Raw genomic sequence first — 24,085 nt, forward strand, 5'->3', positions numbered from 1 at the left:
TAAAACAGAACCGAAAATTTACGTTCCTAGCTTTCGGAACAAATGTTCCTTCATCGGGGAGGAGAGAGGGGAAAGAAATGGAAGAAGGGAAAGGAGATTCAGTTGCTCACAACCCAGGTTATGAAGCAACAGGGAAAGGAAAATAGGGAGGGTAGCAAGGATGGAGGCATGGTTGTCAGAGGGAAGCCAAAGATATTCTACTGTAAGTACTGTGCCAGCTTCAAACCAAAGAGGATGCATACAGAAGTAAAGAGGTATATAGTATAAAGCAAATACTAACAAAGAGATAGAGGGGCTAGCCAGTACTTACCTCAGCTCAGTACAGCCAATAGATACACATAAAACAGAACCGAAAATTTACGTTCCTAGCTTTCCAAATACTAACAAAGAGATAGAGGGGCTGGCCAGTACTTACCTCAGCTCAGTACAGCCGATAGATACACATAAAACAGAACCGAAAATTTACGTTCCTAGCTTTCCAAATACTAACAAAGAGATAGAGGGGCTGGCAAATACTAACAAAGAGATAGAGGGGCTATACTATATACTATATACCTCTTTACTTCTGTATGCATCCTCTTTGGTTTGAAGCTGGCACAGTGCTTACAGTAGAATATCTTTGGCTTCCCTCTGACAACCATGCCTCCATCCTTGCTACCCTCCCTATTTTCCTTTCCCTGTTGCTTCATAACCTGGGTTGTGAGTAACTGAATCTCCTTTCCCTTCTTCCCTTTCTTTCCCCTCTCTCCTCCCCGATGAAGGAACATTTGTTCCGAAAGCTAGGAACGTAAATTTTCGGTTCTGTTTTATGTGTATCTATCAGCTGTACTGAGCTGAGGTAAGTACTGGCCAGCCCCTCTATCTCTTTGTTAGTATTTGTTATGAAGTTACTGGGTTTCATTTCCTCTTTTCATAAGTGTTGCCTTAGAAGAGCAAATCATGAAAGTTATAACTAGTGCGCATTCATTAAACACTTCCATAAATTGGGAACATTATAGAATTTCACATATACATCAATAGAGAGTGATGTTTTGCCCTTTGACAACAAACTAATTAAGCTTTGGATTGTAACACACAAGTAACATACTGTGTATAAAACTTAGATGCTACTAACTGCTACCAGTACCATCAGAATTGCACGCTCGATTAAACAGATACTGACTCCCACATAATGTTCCATACATTCTGTAATGAAGGCTAGCCCTCAGATATGTGAAAAGAGTCAAGCTATACATCAACAGGTGGAAGCATCCACTGCTGGTCACTTCTGTGAAGCATGCTGGCAACAAATTATGTCTAGTGTTAATGTGTTCACACTGATAATCATGGGAATTATTTTATATGTGTATACTAGAAGAAAAACATCCACTTTGAAGAGAGCCACTGCTCCTTTTATACTACTTGGCCGCTGTTTTCAACTAATGTTTCAAACACAGCATATATGTAACTCAGCACAAAGCACCATTAGCTGTCCATGTACTGAACTGGCAAAGTCCAGATCTATTTAATACAAACACTTCTGCATTGTTGAGTAATTAAGCTGTGTCACAAAGGAGATTTCAGTTCAGCAAACAAGCCATCAGAGGGATATGTGGTGTTACAAAATGAAGGCTACTGCTGAAGATGTGAGGTATTCAAAATTAAATCACATGTGCTTAATCCAGTGAGTAATCTGTTATCAGTAACATGGACTGGTTCAAAACAACCTACTGCCCTTAGTCTGTAGATATGAAACAGGATGCCTGTCTGCCTTTAGCCCTGACTTTCTTATTATATGAAAGAAAGAGTCCATTACTTTAGTGTACATTGCCATGGTACCATCAGTAGGGGTAGCATGGTAGTGCATAAGCTTGTGGCCTTTTTCACTGACAATGCACTTACTGATACTGCACGGCTGTATTCACCTACAATAATTAATACATATCTAAGGAAATGTGTTGTTTTTGTTTCTCACAGCTGAAGATGAATATATGGCTTTTGGACTTAGTGGCTCTACCGACAGAAGTCAGATGATAAATTCTGATGTTGCAGTGACATATGTTGAAACTTACCTCGGTCATGCTGATGATTACAACATTACTGCACAGTCTCCTGTAAGTTCTTTAGTTTACTAGCAATCTTTGACTCTGTATAAGTGTGCTAATATTTTAGTACCATTCATTGATAAGGGTAAAACATTTTATTCATGCTGCCAAAAATTATCTTTGTATGAAGAAGAAAAAATACATGACATTAGTCTCAGGTGCCAAATTAGTCTCAGGTGCCAATTATCTGTAGTTAATGAAATCAGAAATTGTAGATCAAGAGAAAAATAACACCATTGTGTATTTATCAGTAATGAAGTAATGATGAATTTGCCAATCTTAGTGTTCTCAGTTCATGATAAACATGTGGTCATATCTATTTACTTTCTGCTGTGTTCATTTTTAGTCAATACAGTGGCAATTGCTCATTACAGAAATTAATTCATGGACATATGGCTGGATCTCAGTTCCTAGTTGGTACATTATTTCTGCAAATGACCAAAATTCCATTATCAGGAATGTTGAGAAACAGTTCATGTTCAAATACTATGCTTGTTCGACATGAAGATCTGAACTGTATACCTGTGAACTTATTTCTAGAAGAGTCATAGTTACTCGTGTATTTAGCAAAAACCATCAATGACTAGTATAATCTGTCATTTAAAAGGTTGGTCATGTCTTTTGATCATTCTTGTTCTTTTGATAGCACTTTCATTTATTTAGATGAACAGAGGAGAAAATAATACAAAATATTAATTAAAATGAGCAACTCTTCTATTTAATTGGAATTTGCTTCTGAGTAATTGTTCTTGTTTATTATTATCCCATAGACAGTTCTAGAGAATTTCAAATATTATTGTGTTAGAAATCTTTCTGGTAACTGGTTTTCATCCAAGTGAAGTAAAAGTAGGTAGATTGTTCCATTAAGAAACTCAGGGCATATACACCACATACACAATGAAATAATATCTACAGAACAAGAAATTATTACTGCAAGGTGTGCTCTTTTTGGTGCTCTGTATAAGTGATTTTTCATCAAATACACTGATGAGCCAAAACATTATGACCACCTGCTTAAGAGCTTGTTTGTCTTTCTTTGGAGAGAAGTGCCTTACTGATTGTGTGTATCAGGAATCCGACAATTTGTTGGTAGGTTTGTAGAGATGTGTGGGATTAGATGTCTGTGCACAGGTCATATAATTCATGTAAATAATGAACTGCTGATTTGCTTACTCAATGATAGTGCCTGACAGCGACCCAGATGGGCTCTACAGGATTTACATCTGGCAAATTTGGTTACTGAAACATCAGCTTGAGTTCATTGTAATGCTCCTCGAACCACTGTAGGACGGTTCTGGCTCTTAGACACAGACAATTATACTGCTGAAAGATGACATCGTTGTCAAAGTAAACAACAAGTGTGATGTGTGGAGGTGATTCGCAGCTGTCAGTGCATCAGTCATTACTACCACAGGTCCCGTGCAAACACAGGACAATGTCTCCGATAGCATAATACTGCGTCCACCAACCTGCGTCTGGCGTGCTGCACGTTTTGAGCTACCATTCACCTCAGTGATAGTGTTTGTGGAGACGGCTATTGACATATTGTAGCAAAAATGTGATTCACCCAAAGAGCTGACATGTTTCCCTTGATCAATGGTCAAATCTCAATGGTCTCATGCCCACTGCAGTTGTAATTGCCGATGCCATTGGGTCAAGGTGTGAACACATAGGGTTCAGCAGTATAAAGAATTTAATATATGATAAACAATAAACTTCAAACAGAAACTGAAATCATATCTACTTGACGGCTTTTTCAGCTCCATAGAAGAATTTCTGAATGTGTAGCAGTGTGATGTGTGTGTGTTTCAGAGAGGAAGAGAGATATATTGAACATAGTTAAGTATAAATCATGGTATGCATTTGATGAGAAAATGTGCTGTTATAGCCCAGCACTAACTGGGGGAAGAATTTTGTGTAATTGTAAAGTTTTGTACAGTGGTAGAGTGGAGTGTCATCAGCAACATACTAAAAAGCCATGTGGACAGAATCTATGTGAGTGTGGGTCTGGGGGAGACAGGGGGTATATGTAAGGGTCACATTATTAGGTTTTTCTTGAATATCTTGAAAGCCACTGCATGTATCAAAGATGTTTCCCAGTACAAAATTAAACTGTATTACATTTAGTACAAAAATGTCTTATTCAATTATTCTCTAGGACTAATAGTTTCATGTTGCATAGGATGGAAAAAATCACAGATTATTAAAAATAGTATTTTAATGGTATAAAATTGATGTTTATTGTTAAACAAAGTTGTCTAAGAAGAACAAATATTAAATGTGTTTACCACATTTAAGCGCAGTAGAACCATATTAAGGGATAATTGTTTTGTAGGGGTGAAACATTGTGGAAAGGTGGGGCACGAGGTTAGAAGCACAAGGGAAGATACAACACCAGATTTTTCACGCAGTTCCCTCCTTCATAGGTCTGCAAAATGAAGGGTGAGCAGGCGATTCCCCTTCAGCTTTATCACACTACGCCACAATAAGCAACTACAGGGTATTTCATATAGTTATACTGATACTTTTGCAGCTCACCTTATGAACCAGTGGTGACACAGTGACAGACAATCCTGTTTTTTCCCCCATGAAGTGCATTAACACTACATGTAATACAGATATGAATTACTAATTATCCAAATACAGGAAAAGCATATATACAGAACCTATGTAAATTTCTGGACACTGTTCCCTAGTGCTGGAGGAAAATTGAGTCTTTGTCATCCTGCATGGCAGCTGTAGCATTTTTCTGGAAATGCGATATTCTCCACCGTGAGTGCTGCTTGGATTTCAGTTTACAGACAGACTAAGCCTCCCCAGCATTTGCTTTGCCCTTCTCTTACGTAAGTAGGCAAAATAATTTCACTGAGCTCGTACTTATACATGGGTTGTCACATAAGACATTACAACCCCTTTTGTGAACGGTTCCAGATATCAAATGACGTTTTCAGCAAATGATAGTACACTAGTGATACTAAAATTGGAAAGCAATGCGGCCAAAGTTGGCCATTTCTGTGTAAACATCACCAAGCAGACCTCTAATGCCATACAATGCTACACTAATAAGAAAAATCTAATTACCTATATGGCATACATAAAGGGTTAACTATGATTTTTGTGTATGGATCTACAGCATATGCTAGCTTCTGGTGCATCAGATGGGGCTTAGAAAAACAATCTATAATGTGTGTATGTATCCAGGTTTTTGTGGAAACAGCTATAGTTTCATCAGGCAGTTTTCCATTTAAACTGTCCAAGTTGCTGCTTGCTTTTAAAAGCCAAAACGAAAATGTCGGTCATTCATGCTTACTGCTGATAGCCTTATTCACAGAAAATAAAACTAGTTTATTGGCTTTGTTAGATTTAAAATAATAATAATAGTAATCACTACTTAGTGTCTTCCAATCTGGGAGCTTCGTGACTAATAATAATAATAATAATAATAATAGTACCTTACCTCCCTTTGTTGGAGATGCCTGAATGCTTCTTAAAAGTAAAACACATGCTAGTGAACAAATATGTCTATAGACACTATTCAAAATTTTAATTAGGTGGAATTCACTTTAAATAAACTAAGAAAATATTTTATTCAAAATAACTGATGACATGTCACCCTCAAAATAAATGCTTTTCTTAAGGAAATGTAGTTTTACACTTTACTCAAGCATATGCTCCAATTGTATACCATCGACTGCAAAGCATATTTGAAATCACTGTTCAGGACATAGATGAACAGATGAAAGTAAATTGGATGATATACTGTTGCATGCTATGACGATTCAATGGCGCATACTTCCTGGTGTAGGGGGGGAGAGACGCTTGATGGTAGACTGCATTTTTCAGTGCTCCCCATAGAAAGAAATCAAGAGAAGTCAGATCAGGGGACCTGTGAATGACAATTGTCTGATTGATCCCACATTCTTTGGCAATACATTTTATGCCATCAAGTGGACTAATAAGTACCATAGCCACAACAACTTCTTCGTGTGCTCTGTCAGTTGCAGTTTTCACTCTCATCCTCTGATGTTGAAGCTGCCTGTTCACACTAGTGATTTAATACACGAATCAAAAAAAGTTTTGCATCACCACGGTTCCAAGAGTTCTGGAACCTGTACAGAAAATTGGAATAGGGGTCAACATAAACATCATTTCCACCCTTTTTATTGCCCATGAAAACCACACATTGCATGTTGTACCACCATACAGGAGACCTTCAGAGGTGGTGGTCCAGATTACTGTACACACCAGTACCTCTAATACCCAGTAGCACGTCCTCTTGCATGATGTATGCCTGTATTTACCATGGCATACATTCCACAAGTTCATCAAGGCACTGTTGGTCCAGATTGTCCCCCTCCTCAACGGTGATTCGGCGTAGATACCTTAGAAGGGTTGGTTGGTCACGTCATCCATAAACAGCCCTTTTCAATCTATCTCAGGCGTGTTCAATAGGGTTCATGTCTGGAGAACATACTAGCCACTTAAGTTGAGGGATTTCATTATCTTGAAGGAAGTCATTCACAAGGTGTGCATGACGGGGGTGCAAATTGTCGTCCGTGAAGACAAATACCTTGCCAATATGTTTCCGATATGATTGCACTATTGGTCAGAGGATGGCATTCACGTGTTGTACAGCTGTTACAGCGCCTTCCATGACCACAAGTGGCATACGTCGGCCCCACATAATGCCACCCCAAAACATAAGAGAACCTCTACCTTGCTGCACTTGCTGGACAAGGCATAAGGCAGTCAGCCTGACCAGGTTGCCTCCAGACACGTCTCCGATGATTGTCTGCTTGAAGAAATATGCGACACTCATCGGTGAAAATAACGTGATCCCAATCCAGAGCGATCCATTCTGCATGTTGTTGGGCCCATCTGTACCGCACTGCATGGTGTCATGGTTGCAAAGACGGAGCTTGCCATGGACGTCAGGGGTGAAGTTGCGTATCATGCAGCCTATTGCGCACAGTTTGAGTTGTAACACAACGTCCTGTGGCTGCACGAAAAGCATTATTCAACATGGTGGTGTTGCTGTCAGAGTTCCTCTGAGCCATAATCCGTAGGTGGCGGTCATGTCATCGACAGTTCCTGTCTCTCTGTATCTCCTTCATGCCTGAACAATATCACTTTGGTTCACTCCGAGACACCTGGACACTTCCCTTGTTGAGAGCCCTTCCTGGCACAAAGTAACAATGCGAACGTGATCGAACTGGGGTATTGACAATCTAGGCATGGTTGAACTACAGACAACACGAGCCCTGTACCTCCTTCCTGGTGGAATGACTGGAACTGATCAGTTGTCGGACCCCCTCCATGTAATAGCCGCTGCTAATGCATGGTTGTTTACATCTTTGGGCAGGTTTAGTGACATCTCTGAACAGTCAAAGAAACTGTGTCTGTGGTACAATATCCACAATCAGTGTCTATCTTCAGGAGTTCTGGGAACTGGGATGGTGCAAAACTTTATTGATGTGTGTAATCTGGGCAGTTCCCTGGCACGGGATCGTGACGATCAGGGTAGACATCCCTATACCACTTTAGAGCTTTGACATCATTTCTTTGACATTTGCTGGATAAAAATAGTATGTATAACTTCTCATTGGTGTACACGTTTGCATGCAAAGGATGTTCAGGCAGAAACGACTTACTGATAGGTGACACAGTCCCTGCTAGTTTTGGATTGCAGACAAGTTAACAGTTGAAAGGCTTCATACAACAATGTAGCATGGCATGAGCATGTTTACAACACAATAGCCTGGACTCGCATTCGGGAGGACGACGGTTCAATCCCGCGTCCGGCCATCCTGATTTAGGTTTTCCGTGATTTCCCTAAATCACTCCAGGCAAATGCCGGGATGGTTCCTCTGAAAGGGCACGGCCGACTTCCTTCCCAATCCTTCCCTAATCTGATGAGACCGATGACCACGCTGTCTGGTCTCCTTCCCCAAACCAACCAACCAACCAACAACACAATAGCCAAGTCCAACTGACTTGCATTTCAATTTTAGAATATTTCTCAGATTGAAATTTCCTGGCAGATTAAAACTGTGTGCCTGACCGAGACTCAAACTCGGGGACTTTTTCCATCCGTGGGCAAGTGCTCTACCAACTTGGCTACAAAAGCACAACTCACACCCCGTCCTCACAGCTTTACTTTTGCCAAGTAAAGCTGTGAGGACAGGGCGTGAGTTGTGCTTGGGTAGCTCAGTTGGTAGAGCACTTGCCCGCGAAATTCAAAGGTCCCGAGTTTGAGTCTCGGTCCGGCACACAGTTTTAATCTGCTAGGAAGTTTCATATCAGCACACACTCCACTGCAGAGTGAAAATCTCATTCTGAATTTCTCAGATCAACTGGGCTACCCAAGCACAACTCGCATCCCGTCCTCACAGCTGTACTTTTGCCAAGTAAAGCTGTGAGGACAGGGTGTGAGTTGTGCTTGGATAGCTCAGTAGGTAGAGCATTTGCCCGCGAAATTCAGTGGTCCCGAATTTGAGTCTCGGTCCGGCACACAGTTTTAATCTGGTAGGAAGTTTCATATCAGCGCACACTCCGCTGCAGAGTGAAAATCTCATTCTGAATTTCTCAGATTGCATTTTAAGGAGTTTCAACCTCAGAATTAACAAGTATTATAATAATGAATTCATATTTTCAAGCACTTATGGATGACATTAAAAAAGTATATTTTTCCATTACAAAAAAATCATACTTGCTTCAATAACTTGATCAAGACAAGAGTTCAGACTTATTATCGCACACTAAAGTATGTACCATTAGCACAGTATCATTTGCTGAAAACCTTATTTCGATATCTGGAACCATTCACAAAGAAAAAGGGGTGTTACTTCTTACGTGACTCACACTGTATAGTGGAGTTATTTTAAGTGTATCAAGTGAGTACTTCTTTGCAGTTGTTAAGTGAGATTTTATTTAAAATATATTCCTATAAATAATGACAATATTATGAAAAGGATAGTTGCTACTCACCATATAGTGGAGATGCTGAATAGTCACAGACAGGCACAACAAAAAGACTGTCAGCAAGTAAGCTTTCGGCCAAAAAGGCCTTCATCAGAATTAGACAACACACACACACACAAACACACACACACACACACACACACAGGCAAACACAAAGCACACATACATGACCAGCTTTGGATGCCAAGGCCAGACTGCAAGCGGCAGTGCATGATGGGACAAGCAAACTGGGTGGTGGGGATAATGAGCAGGCGGGGAGTGGGAGCAGTAGCAGGGTAGGTGTGTGGGGTACAGTTAAGTGCTCCTTGTGGGAGTGTACAGGGAGGTGGTGGGGAGAGGATAGGGTAGCTACTTGCAGTTGGGAGGTTAGATGGACGGGGGGGGGGGGGGGGGGGGGGGGGGGCAGCGGGAAAGGAGAGAAGTAAAAAAACTGTGGGTGTATTGGTGGAATAAGGGGACTGTGTAGAGCTGGAATGGGAACAGGGCAGGGGATAGGTGGGCAAAGGAAAAGACTATCAAAGGTTGAGGCCACGAGGGTTACAGGAACGTAGGGTATATTGCAGGGTGAGTTCCCATCTGTGCATTTCAGAAAAGCTGGTGTTGGTGGGAAGGATCCAGATGGCACATGCTGTGAAGCAGTCATTGAAGTGAAGAATGTTGTGTTGGGCAGTGTGCTCAGCAACTGGGTGGTGAAGCTGTTTCTTGGCTACAGTTTGTCAGTGGTCAGTCATGTGAACAGACAGCTTGTTGGTTGTCATACCAATGTAGAATGAAGCACAGTGGTTCCAGCTTAGCTTGTAGATCACATGACTTGTTTTACAGGTTGCCCTGCCTTTGATGGGATAGGTGATGCTCGTGACCAGACTGGAGTAGGTGGTGGTGGGATATATGTGGGATGGGTCTCACATCTAGGTCTATTACAGGGATGTGAGCCATGAGGTAAGCGGTTGGGAGCAGGGCTTGTGTGGGGAAGGACAACGATATTGTTTAGGTTCAGTAGGTGGGCGAGTAGCACTGTGGGAGGGGTCGGAAGGATACTGAGTAGGACATTCCTCATGTCACGGCACGGCGACAGGTAGTTGAAACCTTGGTGCAGAATGTGATTCAGTTGCTCCAGTGCTGGGTGGTATGAAGTAACAAGGGGAATGCTCCTCTGTGGCCAGACAGTGATACTTTGGGAGGTGTTGGGTCACAAGAACTTGTACCTCATGCTACCAACTCCCCCCCACTCCTTTTCCTCCCTACTACAGTTCACACCTAACAACTTCACTTAATCTAGTCACATTTGCCATCCCTCTTTCTCACACTTACCCACCCAGACAACTGCAACCCACGTTACAATCTTTTATTTATTTTGTCTTTGATCTCATTGTGTTTTCACGTCAGTGTCAGTTGGTTTTTGTGTATGACTACCAGCCTACTCCCTCAGATTTCATCTGGTTTCCTCCTACCTCATCCGTTTCATCCTTTTTATAATTTTTCTGATGTGTTTTGGTGCATTTTTGCCAATTTTTTGGATGTATTTCTATGTTGTTTAGATATTTTTATGAATTTTGTCCTCCACCATGGATCCTTGCTCCTTCCATCTGCATCAATACAGAAAAGCTTCACCTACATCAGTTCAGAAAAGTTTCCTTATCCTTAGCCAGAACCCATCCCACATACTGTTCCTGCATTATTGCTTGGCTCATGGAATCCCCGCAAATGATCTTACCATCAAATTACCCATATCTGGCTGCAACTCTTCCTTCCACAGTGACATCCATCTGTTCAGATTCCATGAGTCCTCAACCCTCACCGACAGAGTCCTGCCAAATCCTATGCATCAGGCCCAAACCTCCTTGCAATATCTCCTCCCCATTCGTAAAATTCTCCTGCTATGTAATCCCAACTTCCTGAATCTCATGTCACACATTGAAACTCTAGCCCTAGAGGTATTAGAGGAGCATGCATAATGCCACCTCAAAAGATTCTCCACTCTGTTCACTTTTTACTCCCATCTTGGACTACCACTATCCACCACCTCTAAAACATCCCCAAATCTCCTCGTACCTGACAAACCCTGTCTCACAGACCTACTACATTTATCCCATCCTCTAAAACTTCCTCCAACCACCACACAGAATCCAGAATCCAAACAGACCCAAAACACGGTCACGAACATTTCCTCCAAAAGCCTTAGCCCCACAGAAGTATCAGTCCTTTCCAAAGGCCTCACTTTTTGCCCCACTCCCAAAGTCAGTCCAGCAGAACCTGTTAGTTGTGGTGTTATGTTGTCAGTACTGTTTGCAAACACTCACAGCAGAACAATGCGTATAACTGTATGTCACTCCATGAAGAGCTATGTGTCACTGTGGTTACATATCTAGTAAACAAGCAAGTATTTTCTAATTTGCTTTGGTGGCATGGTATTTATTAACTACTGTTACTTAGCCATTGAGGCAGTGTTTGTTTATTTGTAGAGACAACTAGAAGCATGCCAAAACACAAAGAATACTCAGTTGATGCAAGACAAGCTGTTCTGCATTCTTTGCAGAAGGGAAAGTCATAGACTAGCGTCGCTAGGGAGTGTGGCATAATATAGTAGCTAATAAGTGTGTGGAGTCGACAGCAAAAAGAGAAAGGAATAGTAGCCAATAAGTCAGGGTTAGGTGGCCCTAAAAAAAGAACAGTGGAGGAGGATCAAAATGATTTGCATGCAGTTTGCTGCTGATCCAAGAAAATAGACTAGGCAAATTAGGGATGATGTGTCTATTTTCTTGTCATTCCTTAGATGACCTTTTTTATGTAGCCTAAAATCTTTGAATAGAAAATTATACTATTTGTAGTGACTGGATCAAACTATGTATTTATACAGTTTTTGCAGTTAAATGAATGGTATTATTTAAGATGTTCATGTCGTAAACAAGACCAATCAGTCTTCTCAGTATGCTGTTCATGGGATTACTTCGTGACATACTTTTATTTACTACTACACTAAGGAATTTGGCACTGTTTTCAGTGTTCAGTTTTTTGTCCATATAGCTTATTTTAAGTACTCATTGCATAGTTGTTGCATTGTTGTAAATTTTACATATCTGATTCATAAGTAAGTTCCTTAATGTTTTAACTGTTGTATAACAACGAAAATTATCAATTTTTGACAATATAACGTAACTGAGTGGATAAAAAAATCTACTCACCAAGCGGCGGCAGAACACACACATAAAAAAGAGCTTGCATAAGTAAAATGTTTTGTTATGTGTGTGTTCTCCAGCCCCCGCTTGGTGAGTAGATTTTTTGTCCATCCAATTAAATTATAACTACCATAAGAGTAAGATAAGAATTTTTCCCTTCATCATGCAAACTTATTCAGCATAGTTTTTGTTATTCATCATGTCTGATGTGGTAAATAAATCCATTTGTTTTTTAATCTTGGTTGCACATATTCTACATTTATATATATTAAATTTAATTACAGTGCACTAAAGTACTCGGCCAGTACAAAGGTGTTTGTAAAGATGGACTTCTTGGTGGAACTGATGATAATCAACTCCATACAGCAGTGAGGGAAAATGGCATTAATATAATAACATATAGGAGATCATTAAAATCAGGTGTGTTCACAGTGTACCATTTGTGGTATTACCACAAGGAACTGTTGTTACAGTAACTGTCTGTTGTTATTATTCTGTAGTGCCATGATAAAATCTTACTTCATGTTATGATTCAAATGCATTCTTTTCTCTGATTATGAATTTAGATTACCTTTATTCTAAAAAAAAATGTGTGTCATGAACAGCTGACGCAGGAGATAAGGAATTTCCTTTGGAAGGCACATCATACCTAGTGTGGGCCATTGGAAGATTGGATAAAAACAAGGAACCTATGTTTCATGATCTCTATCCCAAAGGAGATATTAAAGTGGAACTCAACCGCAAGGAGAAGGAGAGTAATTGTTTTGCTTTCACAAGAACTCACGAAAACTTTAGGTAAGTGTCACAATGAGAATCACCGAAACAGGATTGTTTTAGTGTGTTGTATGCTGCCACAGTGACAAAACCATGTTACATGTGGACTTCACACGAGATACTTGTGCCTGTACCTATTATGGATTCCAAAACTCTAATTAGGAACTCCAGCATATGTTGCTTTCCCCGCATAGATGTGGAGAATATATCATACTGTACACAAGGGCTGTTCCAGAAGTACCTGGCCTAATGAAGAAAACAAAGAAATTCTGGGAAAAAACATCTTTAGATACACTGATGAGCCCAAACCTTATGACCGTCTCTTCAATAGCTTGTTTGTCCATCTTTGGAATGAAATACACTATTGATTCTGCGTAACAGGGATCCAACAGTCTGCTGGTAGGTTTGTGGAGATATGTGGCATTAGGTGCCTATGCACAGATCATGTAATTCGTGCAAATAACGGGCCACCGATTTGCATAAGCAGTGATAACGACCCGGGTGGGTTCCATAGGATTTACACCTGGTGAGTATAGTTGCCGAGACACCAATGTGAGTTCACTATAATGCTCCTCAAGCCATTGTAACCTGGTTCTGTTCTGAAGACATGGATAATAATACTACCAAAAAATGACATCACCATCAGGCAAAACATCATGCATGTCATTTGTAGCTGTCAGCATGGCTTTGATTACTACCACAGGACCCATGCAAGTGCAGGAAAATGCCACCCATACCACAATACTGCTCCCACCAGCCTGTGTCCATGGCGGGCTGCACATTTTGAGCCACCATTCACCTGAGTGATGGGGTTTATGGAGACTACCATAGGCCTAGTGTAGCGAAAGCATGATTCACCCGAAGAGTCAACATGTTTCCGTTGAGCAATAGTCCAATTACGATGGTCCCATGCCCACTGCAATCGTAATTGACAGTGTCAACATTTGAACACGTAGGGGTCCTCTGCTGCAGAGCACCAATTTCAATGATATACAGTGAACGGTGTGCTTTGAAACACTTGTGTGTGTAGCAGCATTGTGCTCTTTCAGCAGAGATCTCACAGATCACCGTCTATTCAACTTTACAGAGCAGACAAGCTGTCCACATTCTTTGAAGAGATGTGGACATCTAATCATTTAGTACCTAGTGGTAGTTTCACTGTCCTTCTACCTCCTTCTATAGAAGCTCACAACAGTAGCACATGAACATTCGACCAGATTTGTCGTTTTCAAGATACTTGTTCACAGGCCCTGCATAATAATGATTTCCCCTTGTCAAAGTCACTTATATCAATGGATTTCTCCATTTTTAGCCCATATCTTTGCTAGGGTGATCCCCCTTATGTGTTTGCTCTGCTTACATACTTTTGTTACCATGTCACATGCCTGCAACGCCACCAGGTGGCATCCAGGATTACGGTGAGCAGTGGTCATAATGTTTTGGCTGATCAGTGTATAGTCACCTTTCAATTCAGTACACTTTTCCCAGTAATGTTCAATAGTTCAGTACCTCGTTAATAGTGGGAACCTCTGACAAAAATAGACATCAACTGCAGACTTCACATCTTCATTTTGGCAAATCTTTGACCACCATGCCGTTTCTTCGAGTCTAGAAACAGAAAATAGTCAAAGGATGGTAAATGTAGTGAATAGGTTGTATGAAGAAAGGATCTGAACTTTTAACTCATTGATTTCGGCCAAGTTGATAAAGGATGTGTGAAGTGGTGCATTGTTGTGATGAAACAAAACTTTCTTTTTAACCAAATATGGCCTTGTTGTTTGACCTAACCATTCAATACATTCACATAATCCCCACCATTGTTCGCATTTCATTTTTGAAGATAATGAAAATTATATCATGTGTACTGCAAAAAACTGACACCATGACCTTGCCTACAGATGTGAGTCTTTGTTTTCTTTGAAGCTGATACTCCCCTTTTAGTCCACAGTTTTGATTATTGCTATGTCTCAGGTGTGAAGTGATGAACCCATGTTCCATCCGTGGTTATGAATTGAAGCAAGAAACTCAGCTTCATTGCAGCAAAAAATTGCCCAACTTCCTCACGATGCTGTTTTTGTTCCATTGGGAATAAACACAGCACCCATATTGCATGCAGCTTCTCATGTCCAGATTTTCAATCAGTATGCAGTGTACAGCATTTTGAAATGCCTGTGGTGTCTGCTAGCTCACCTACTTTCAGCTGGTGGTCATCCAGTACCATTTTGTGGGTGTTCTTCGCAATTTATGACTTGGTCACCTCATTTGGTCAACCATTGCGATGTTTGCCCTAGCAGCTCACATGGCCTCACGTAAGCCCTGCCATCCAATATTTTACTGTTGTTAATTGAGGAGCAGACACCACCAGAGTGGAATCTAGCTCAGCTTTAATATTAATTGGACTAAAATCTGTCAAACAAAAGTATTCTACCACATAATGATGACCACTTTAATTAATGGTTATAAATTCGCTGAAAGCATTCACTGTTGATCGTTACCACACAAATTCCAAACAGAGTAACATTGTCAAATTCAAACTAGATCTTTATAAGGTTGGTACTTTCTACCATAGTCATTTGTTTGCAACAACAATCAACATCTATACCTCGTGTTAGTACTTCCAGGACAGCCCTTGTACATAACAGCTTTTACTTTAATGAAGCTTGACAAACCTCAAGGATGTGAAATTTACTAATTGCTAAATTATGAAATAAAGTGTTTATTTCAAAATAAAACAACAGGCTACACACAAAAATGACTTCCCCTCAAGATAGGATGAATGTTTTTTGTATACTTAAATGAGCTTCAGGTATACAATTTACCAATATTGCTTAACTTGTGTCTAAGCAGGCCTTCATGAGATACTTGCTGTCTCTGTTCAGGCATCTTCTAGTTAAATTGTTCAGTATTTCAGTGATGCTCTACTATGAGTCAAAGAAACCTGTGACCAGTCACGCAGCCTTTCTTTGTATATGGTTCAGTGTCTCCTGTTAGTTCTATTTAATGTGCATCTCACAAACTTGAGCAAGATTTTAGGATGGGTTGCATGAGATTTTTGTAAGCAATCTCTTTTGCAGAGTGCATTTTCATAGCATCGTACAGTAAATGAAAGTCTGTCATCTGCTTGATCTACCATTGACCCAAATGATCATTCCACTTCATGTCCCCACTAACTGTTACACCTAGGTATTTGCATGATTTGATAAGTGCATAATTTTCAGTTTTGAATATTTAAAGCAGGTTGTCAGTCTTTGGACCACTTTTAAATTTATCAAGTTCTGATTGTATATGTGTGCATTTTTTTCCTGTAGTATTCAAGTATAGTCAACTGTATCATTCTGCTAATAGTCTGAGGCTATCGTTGATAGTCTGAGACAATTGTTAATAATGTGTGATAGGTTGTTAATGTACAGTACATTATGAATAGTAAGAATCATAACACACTTCCCTGGAGCGCGCCTAAAGTTACTTTTACATCTGTTGATGATTCTCCACCCAAGGTAACTTGTTGCATGCTACTACGAAATACTCAGTCCTGTCACAAATTTTGTTTGATACCCAATATGATCACACTTTTCATTAATAACCAATGATGTGCTACTGAATCCAATAGTTTCTGGAAGTTGAGGATTACTGTATTCACCCATCTGCCTTGATCACAATATATTATAAGAAACCTCGAGTTGAGTTCTGCATGACTGATGTTTACAGAATCGATACTAGATGGCTGCAGTTAAGGTAATTCTGTTTGAAATACCTTGTTATGGTTGAACTCAGAATATCCTAAGATTCTACAACAGATGGATGATTGTTTTGCGTATCACATCTGTTAGCTGTCTCGTACATGGATGTGATCTGTCCTTTCATTCAAGTATTGGGCACAGTTTTTTTGTTCAAGGCATCTACAGTATATTGTAGCTAGAAGAAGGTCTAACTTGCCCTCAAATTTTATATAGAATCTGATAGGAAATCCTTCAGGACTTGGAGCCTTGTTCAGTTTTAGTAATTTGGACTGTTTCTCAACACGTCTCACACTAGTATTACTATAACACAACTTTTCAGGGCTACAAGAATTAAACTAATGCAGTTCCATTGGGTCATCCTATGTAAATAAATGTTTGAAAATGGAGTTCAGCATTACTACTTTTGCTTTGCTACATTCATTTTCCATTCCTGTTCCAGCCATGAGTGGCTGGACTCTAACTTTGATGGCACTGACAGCCTTTAGACATGACCAGAATTCTTCAGGTTTTATGGGAGGTCTTTTGACAATTTTCTGCTGCAGTAGTAATTGAAGGCTTCACTCATTGTCCTTTTGGCAGCCAAATGTGATTCATTTAGCATCTCTCTGTCTGTAGCCCTATGGCTTGTTTTTGCACATGTTTTGCAGTAGTCACCATTTCTTTAGGACTTTTTGTGCAAAGACTGTACACCATGCAGGGATCCTCCCTTTATGACCTGTTTTCTTTGTGCATAATCTATACAATGCTTGCTATTATTGAGCCACTGCATCTCAGCATTCTAGAGCCCAGAGCCAAATGTTTCATGTTCTTCCTTGAGATATGATACCTCTGTCTTTTTATCCAGTTTACTTACCATCTTTGTACATATGTGAATGGTGTGCTGTTGTAATAGCTGCTACAGAGCACTCATGGTCACTGGTACAAGTTTCAGTGTGGACATTGTCAATGAAGTCGGGGTTATTTGTTGCCATTATAACGAGCTTCTCGTTCAGGCCTTGAAGACCCAATGGATGTTGACAGGCTGCTGTACCATCCCCAGCCTTGCAGAATCATGTGGATGAGGTATGGAGGGTCATGTGGTTAGCACACCACTTTCCCAGCCATTTTTCTGGCTTTCCAGACCATGGAGTTACTACTTCTTATTCAAGTAGCTCCTCATTTGGCATCACCAGGCTGAGTGCACTTTGTACCAGTCATTCCACCAAGGAAAAAGTCCTTGTCAGTACCAGGAATCGAATCCAGGTCTTCTGCTTTGCAGCATGTCTATGCTGAGCACTAAGCTACGGAGACATACATTTGGAGTTATGTCTAATATATTTCCATTATGAGTAGGAGTGGGCAATTAATACTGTTTTGCATTTTTTTTAACTTCTGCTCCTTGCAAATATCAATAAAGTTTATAAGATCTGACACAGTCAAGAATGTGGCACACTGATCTTAAATTTCGATGTAACCTTCATTTGTCTAGATCACGAGTTTATAAGATGGAATGACTGGTTTCAGTTGTGCTAGCATTAATCTTCATATCGTAAAATACATGCACAGTGTAACTATAATGTAATTGACAAAGTAGGGAAAAGATAGATTGCTGCTTACCATAAACATGTGACATTAAGTTGCAGACAGGCACAATTAAAAGACACTTGCACATTAGCTTACGGCTACAGCCTTCATCCGTATATGTTACAGGGCAGATAAAAAATCTACTCACCAAGTGGTGAGAGGAACCCCTCTTCCATCCCCTTCAACTCCTCTCTCAGAAGAAGGAGCCACTGACTGCGAAAGCTTGCAGATTTTGATATTTCTATATGTGTGTTTCCTGCCACTGCATGAATAGATTCTTTTTCAATTCAATTACAATATATTTTCAGATATTGATTATTTTCATTGATATACAAAGTGTAACATGTCACATGTTGTACAATCAAGTACTTTTAATGACCCAGTACTTGACAATATATGTGATGGGATACACTTTGTAATGATATTTTATAATCTGAAGGTGATTGATAGCACAATTGAAACTGGTCATATCATTTTACAAACTCTTGATCTAGACAAGTAAAGGTTACAATACCAGTTAAGTGTTGGGGGATTAAAGTCTCCTTCAGTAATGACAGAATGATTGGGGAACATAAGTACTAGTGATCTGAGGTTTTCTTTAAAGTTTTCGGCTACATTTGGGAGTGAGTGTAGTGGTAGACAGAAGGCCTCAGTTAAAAGCTTTTGCCAATCCTTGATACTAACTCTTTCCCAAATGACTATGCATGCAGTGTGTGTTTTCTGTCTCAGTGCATTTGAGTTGCTTGTCCACTTCAGTGAATACCCACCTCCATTTCACATTAGCCTTTGATTACCCCAAAAACTCTCAGCTGTCATTCTTGTGTTTTAATCAGCTGTCTGTGCCTGTCATCGTGTTAGCTCTACTCTTTTTCAAGTGCTTCAAACAGTGGTTGTGAATGCTTCAGCAGTAGATATCTAGGATTTTAATGCTGCCACAAATAGAGGGGCCAGTGACCTTGCCACAGTGGTAATACTGGTTCCCATCAGATCACCAAAGTTAAGCGTTGTCAGACTTGGCTAGCACCTGGCTGGGTGACCATCTGGGTCTGTCGAGGACTGTTGGCAAGTGGGGTGCACTCAGTTCTTGTGAGATCAATTGAAGGGCTACTTGACTGAGAAGTAGAGGCTCTGGTCATGAGAACTGACAACAGTCGGGAGAGCAGTGTGCTGACCACACGCGCTTCCATATCTGCAGCCAGTGATGCCTGTTGGCTGAGGTCGACACGACAGTCGGTACTGTTGGCCCTTCTGAGGCCTGTTTGGACAGAGGTACATATGGAGGGGGCTGGGAGTGGTGGGCATTTCTGTGGGTGTTACTCCAACACTTCAGAGCGATCTAGAGTAATCATTATTAACTGGTTCAAATATAGGTTCTTGTGTTTTGAAAAAACCTTTGTGTGTGTGCGCACCACATACTCTTAGCTATCTGTGTGGCACCCTCTGAAATGTAATACTCCCCTGACCATTTTAAGGCATCCTACAGTTTGCAAACTGATGGCACTAGACTAGGAACTCACAGCTTAACTTGTCACAGAACCTTTATAATCTTTGATTCAGGAGTTCTATTTGACTTACAACCAGAGGAGCCATGATCAGATCTGAGGATAATGCTGCAGATTGTGTGTTTCATTGAAATCTGTGAGCAAGGCTGGTCTTCTCAACCTTCTCTGTCATTCACTGGAATGATCAAAGTATGACCTTGGAGCCCATGCAACAGGCATTGTTTGTTCCAGTGTTTGCCACAATCTGCATGTGATCACACCCTTTTCCTTCAAAGACCATCAGCACGGTGTCTTCAACTGGTTGATTGGGGGTCCCCAGGTACAAACACCGAGTGCCCCAGATGATTCTTATTATTTCTTTTTGCCATTTTCCTGAGTACCATTATACATTGTACATTCCGACTACCGACGGTTAAAAGACTCACAACCTTCTGCACTTGCTACCGTATGTCACAAGACACAACAGGCTTCCCAGTGAGTAAAATATGTTGCACTGGCTCAGTTTAGTGTCTGTAGGAGACAACACTTCAACTTTTGCTAAGTGGGGTGGGGGATGTGATCCCCATCACCCATGTACAGAACCACCAGGCCTGTCACTGTCATGCCAATCAAAACCAAGTTGACAAGTAGTTACAGGTCCTGTATTTACTGAAGAATAGACAGTATTTACAGGAGAGGATAATACTCGAGGTATCTTTGATATCTGTAGTATATAACGTAGTAGTTCGGCTAACATACTCATTCACAGTAGATTCCAATTTCTCAGCAGCAGTCAGTATGATTTCCAGCTGTTACAAACAGCAAGTAACTCATTTCATTCCTGAGAGAAGTGTTCACTGTGGAGCTGCATTGTCTCGGGAACAATTGTTTGTCTGAACAGAGAATAAATGTCTTTAAATTGGCCTCAGTGGTTCTCTTTTGATTTCAGGATCTGTTTTGCTATAAGAATAACAAGTTCCTTTTAAAAAATAAAATTTTAACATCCAAGAAAATGGCTTATTTTATAACAACAGAGAAACTTGGTGTAAAATGTATTGATTCTCTAAAGCTACCTGGAACTCTATTTTGAATTTGTGTTTTCTCACTAAAACAAAACCACATAAAAAACTTTAAAATAGCAGAAACTTACAACAAACACACACAGTATGCACTTCTGATAGAAGTGGAAATTAACTGGAAGATGATAGGCATGATATGACAGTTGTAATATGTACAGAGCACAATATTGCATATAGCTGTTGACTATGTAACAGCTATTTTAATGTCACAGTCATAATTTTTGAACACCTCTTTTGAAGAAGAAACTGGTCAAGGAGAAAAATATATGGAAATAGTTTACCAATCATATATCTACACTGCAATTAAGGGGTAACTATTTGCTGAACATGATACTCCTACCAAAATTTGTAGAATACACAACTGTACCTCACTGCCAATGATTTGCTGTGAAATACATTATGCGTGACACTCGTAAGCTTCTGAAAATTCTCAAAAATCACATTTGTATACACTGGAATTATAGGGAATGACTGAATGAAGATACTACTGTCAAAATTTGTAGGAAGATTAAGTGTAGTTTACAGTTGATAATTGGTATGTGTTAGGTCTTGAGCATTACTTGAAACATACCAAAATTTTCAAATATGTGTAACATATCACAGTACATAAAGCTTTTGATAGAATCAGTGAAGGGTAACGGGGAAGAAGGCTAATGGGGAAATGATGCGAACACCATGTTTAGTTTGTATGTAAGAAGTTATAATCTAGGATCTTGATGCAAATTTCTCTAACATTCATGGTCTTACTTGTATATAGATATATAAAAATGTATAAATACATGTACAAAATGCATGAATTTTGCACTCCACAATTTAGTGACACCTTCTGCACTTGCTTGTCAAAGATGAACATTGCTGTGTTTGTATATCCAATTCAAAACAGTGAAAACTGTAGAGCAGTATCACAACATGCCTTTTGCTTGTGGTAGTTAACAATGCAATGAGTTCAGCTCAGTTGATGCAGTGTCTGATAAACAATGAATTTAATGTGTGGCATGATATGTTACTTCTACTGCAAGTGCAATTTTGTATTATAGAAGTCACAGAACTAGTTGAAGATGAATTTCGTGTTGTGCCTTAATTTAACTCACAATAGCCTTTGACACTTCATTAATGACTTTACTTTCTTAATTGTTCCAGGGAACCCTGGGAGAAGGCACAGATATTTGATAGATCCATCAGGACATTCAGGGCAATTTTAGGACCAGCAGGGGGTAAAAGAGGTTATCAAGGAATCACTGGTAAGTGTACTGTTGTAATTTTTTATTAGTTTGTAGGTATAGCTTTCTCATATTTAAAACTGTTATTTCATGTGTTGGTAAATATTGATTTATATATAAAAACAAAGATGAGGTGACTTACCGAAAAAAAGCGCTGGCAGGTCGATAGACACACAAACAAACACAAACATATACACAAAATTCAAGCTTTTGCAACAAACTGTTGCCTCATCAGGAAAGAGGGAATGGGAGGGGAAGACGAAAGGAAGTGGGTTTTAAGGGAGAGGGTAAGGAGTCATTCCAATCCCGGGAGCGGAAAGACTTACCTTAGGGGGAAAAAAAGGAAAGGTATACACTCGCACACACGCACATATCCATCCACACATACAGACACAAGCAGACATATTTAAAGACAAAGAGTTTGGGCAGAGATTTCAGTCGAGGCAGAAGTGTAGAGGCAAAGAAGTTGTTGAAAGACAGGTGAGGTATGAGTGGCGGCAACTTGAAAATTTCAACAACTTCTTTGCCTCTACACTTCTGCCTCGACTGACATCTCTGCCCAAACTCTTTGTCTTTAAATATGTCTGCTTGTGTCTGTATGTGTGGATGGATATGTGCGTGTGTGCGAGTGTATACCTTTCCTTTTTTTCCCGCTAAGGTAAGTCTTTCCGCTCCCGGGATTGGAATGACTCCTTACCCTCTCCCTTAAAACCCACTTCCTTTCGTCTTCCCCTCCCCTTCCCTCTTTCCTGATGAGGCAACAGTTTGTTGCGAAAGCTTGAATTTTGTGTGTATGTTTGTGTTTGTTTGTGTGTCTATCGACCTGCTAGCGCTTTCGTTCGGTAAGTCACCTCATCTTTGTTTTTATATATAATTTTTCCCACGTGGAATGTTTCCTTCTATTATATAAATATTGATTTAGCTATATACATGATATTAGACACATAATAAATGTTCCACAATGGGATAGACAAAAAACCTACACACCAAGCAGCGGCAGGGGAAAATAAATACAAAGATACTAAAATGTGTAAGCTTTCAGAGACAGGGGTTCCTCCTTCTGGCTGAACAGGTGAAGGGGAGGGAAGAGGAGTGAAGGAGGAGGACTGGTGAGGTTTAGGAAATGGAGAGAGTTCGGGAAAGTCGCCCAGAGCCCTGGCTCAGGGGCGACTCACCGTATGGGATGAGAATGAAACACTGATTGTTGAGGACAACACCAGATGAGATTTTAAAACCGGAGAGCTTAAAAGTGGAAGGTGGGGTAATACACAAAATATAGATTACTGACAGAACGTCATGTACGAGTTAATAAGAGTAGAAAGCCAAGTGCATTATAGTGGCAGGGGTGGGGAGACAGGTCAGATAATAAAAGATATATAAGACTAAAAGGGAGTGAAGAAAGGAACAGGGGACAGATCCCGCCTGTGGAGTTCTGAGAAACTGATGTCTGGGGGAAGAATCTAGATGCCATGTGTGGTAAAACATGCACTGAGGCAGGACATTCTCTGCAACAGGATGTTGTGTGTTACCAATATACACCCTGTGCCTATGTCCACTCATCCTAAATGATAACTTTGTGGTGGTCATGCCAATGTAAAAGGCTGAACAGTGTTCACATAACAACTGGTACACAACATGTGTCATTACACAGGTGGCTCTCCCTTTTATAGTATATGTTTTGCCAGTTCCAGGGCTGGTATGAGTGTTGGTAGGAGGGTGCATAGGGCCAGTCTTATAGTGGGGTCAATCACAGGTGTACAAGTCATACATTAGGGAAAAGGATGCAGTAGGTACGTAGGGTGTGACAAGTATATTATGAAGATTAGGGAGCTGATGAAAAGCCATTCTAAGTGTAGTGGGCAAAATGTTGGACAGAATGGACCCCATTCCAGGGAGTGGTTTTAGTAAGTTGTAGTCAAATGTTAAAGCCATGCTGATAGTTTTCTTTGACTTTGAAAGATTAGTTCATCATGAATTCATGCCAGAG

The 24,085-nt window shown here is 40.2% G+C and overlaps 1 protein-coding gene across 2 annotated transcripts in view; it reads left to right on the forward strand.

Moving 5' to 3' along the window:
• LOC124605194 (protein Skeletor, isoforms B/C) overlaps positions 1-24,085 on the forward strand; it is a 67,370-nt gene that overhangs the window by 23,342 nt on the left and 19,943 nt on the right. For both annotated transcript variants that reach the window (XM_047136719.1, XM_047136720.1), the window contains exons 7-10: positions 1,957-2,093; positions 12,526-12,661; positions 12,847-13,036; positions 22,019-22,119. In XM_047136719.1, coding sequence (XP_046992675.1) covers positions 1,957-2,093; positions 12,526-12,661; positions 12,847-13,036; positions 22,019-22,119 — 564 coding nt within the window. The remainder of the gene's footprint in view (positions 1-1,956; positions 2,094-12,525; positions 12,662-12,846; positions 13,037-22,018; positions 22,120-24,085) is intronic.

Source organism: Schistocerca americana, chromosome 3, assembly GCF_021461395.2.
Source record: "Schistocerca americana isolate TAMUIC-IGC-003095 chromosome 3, iqSchAmer2.1, whole genome shotgun sequence".
NCBI classification, from domain to species: domain Eukaryota; kingdom Metazoa; phylum Arthropoda; class Insecta; order Orthoptera; family Acrididae; genus Schistocerca; species Schistocerca americana.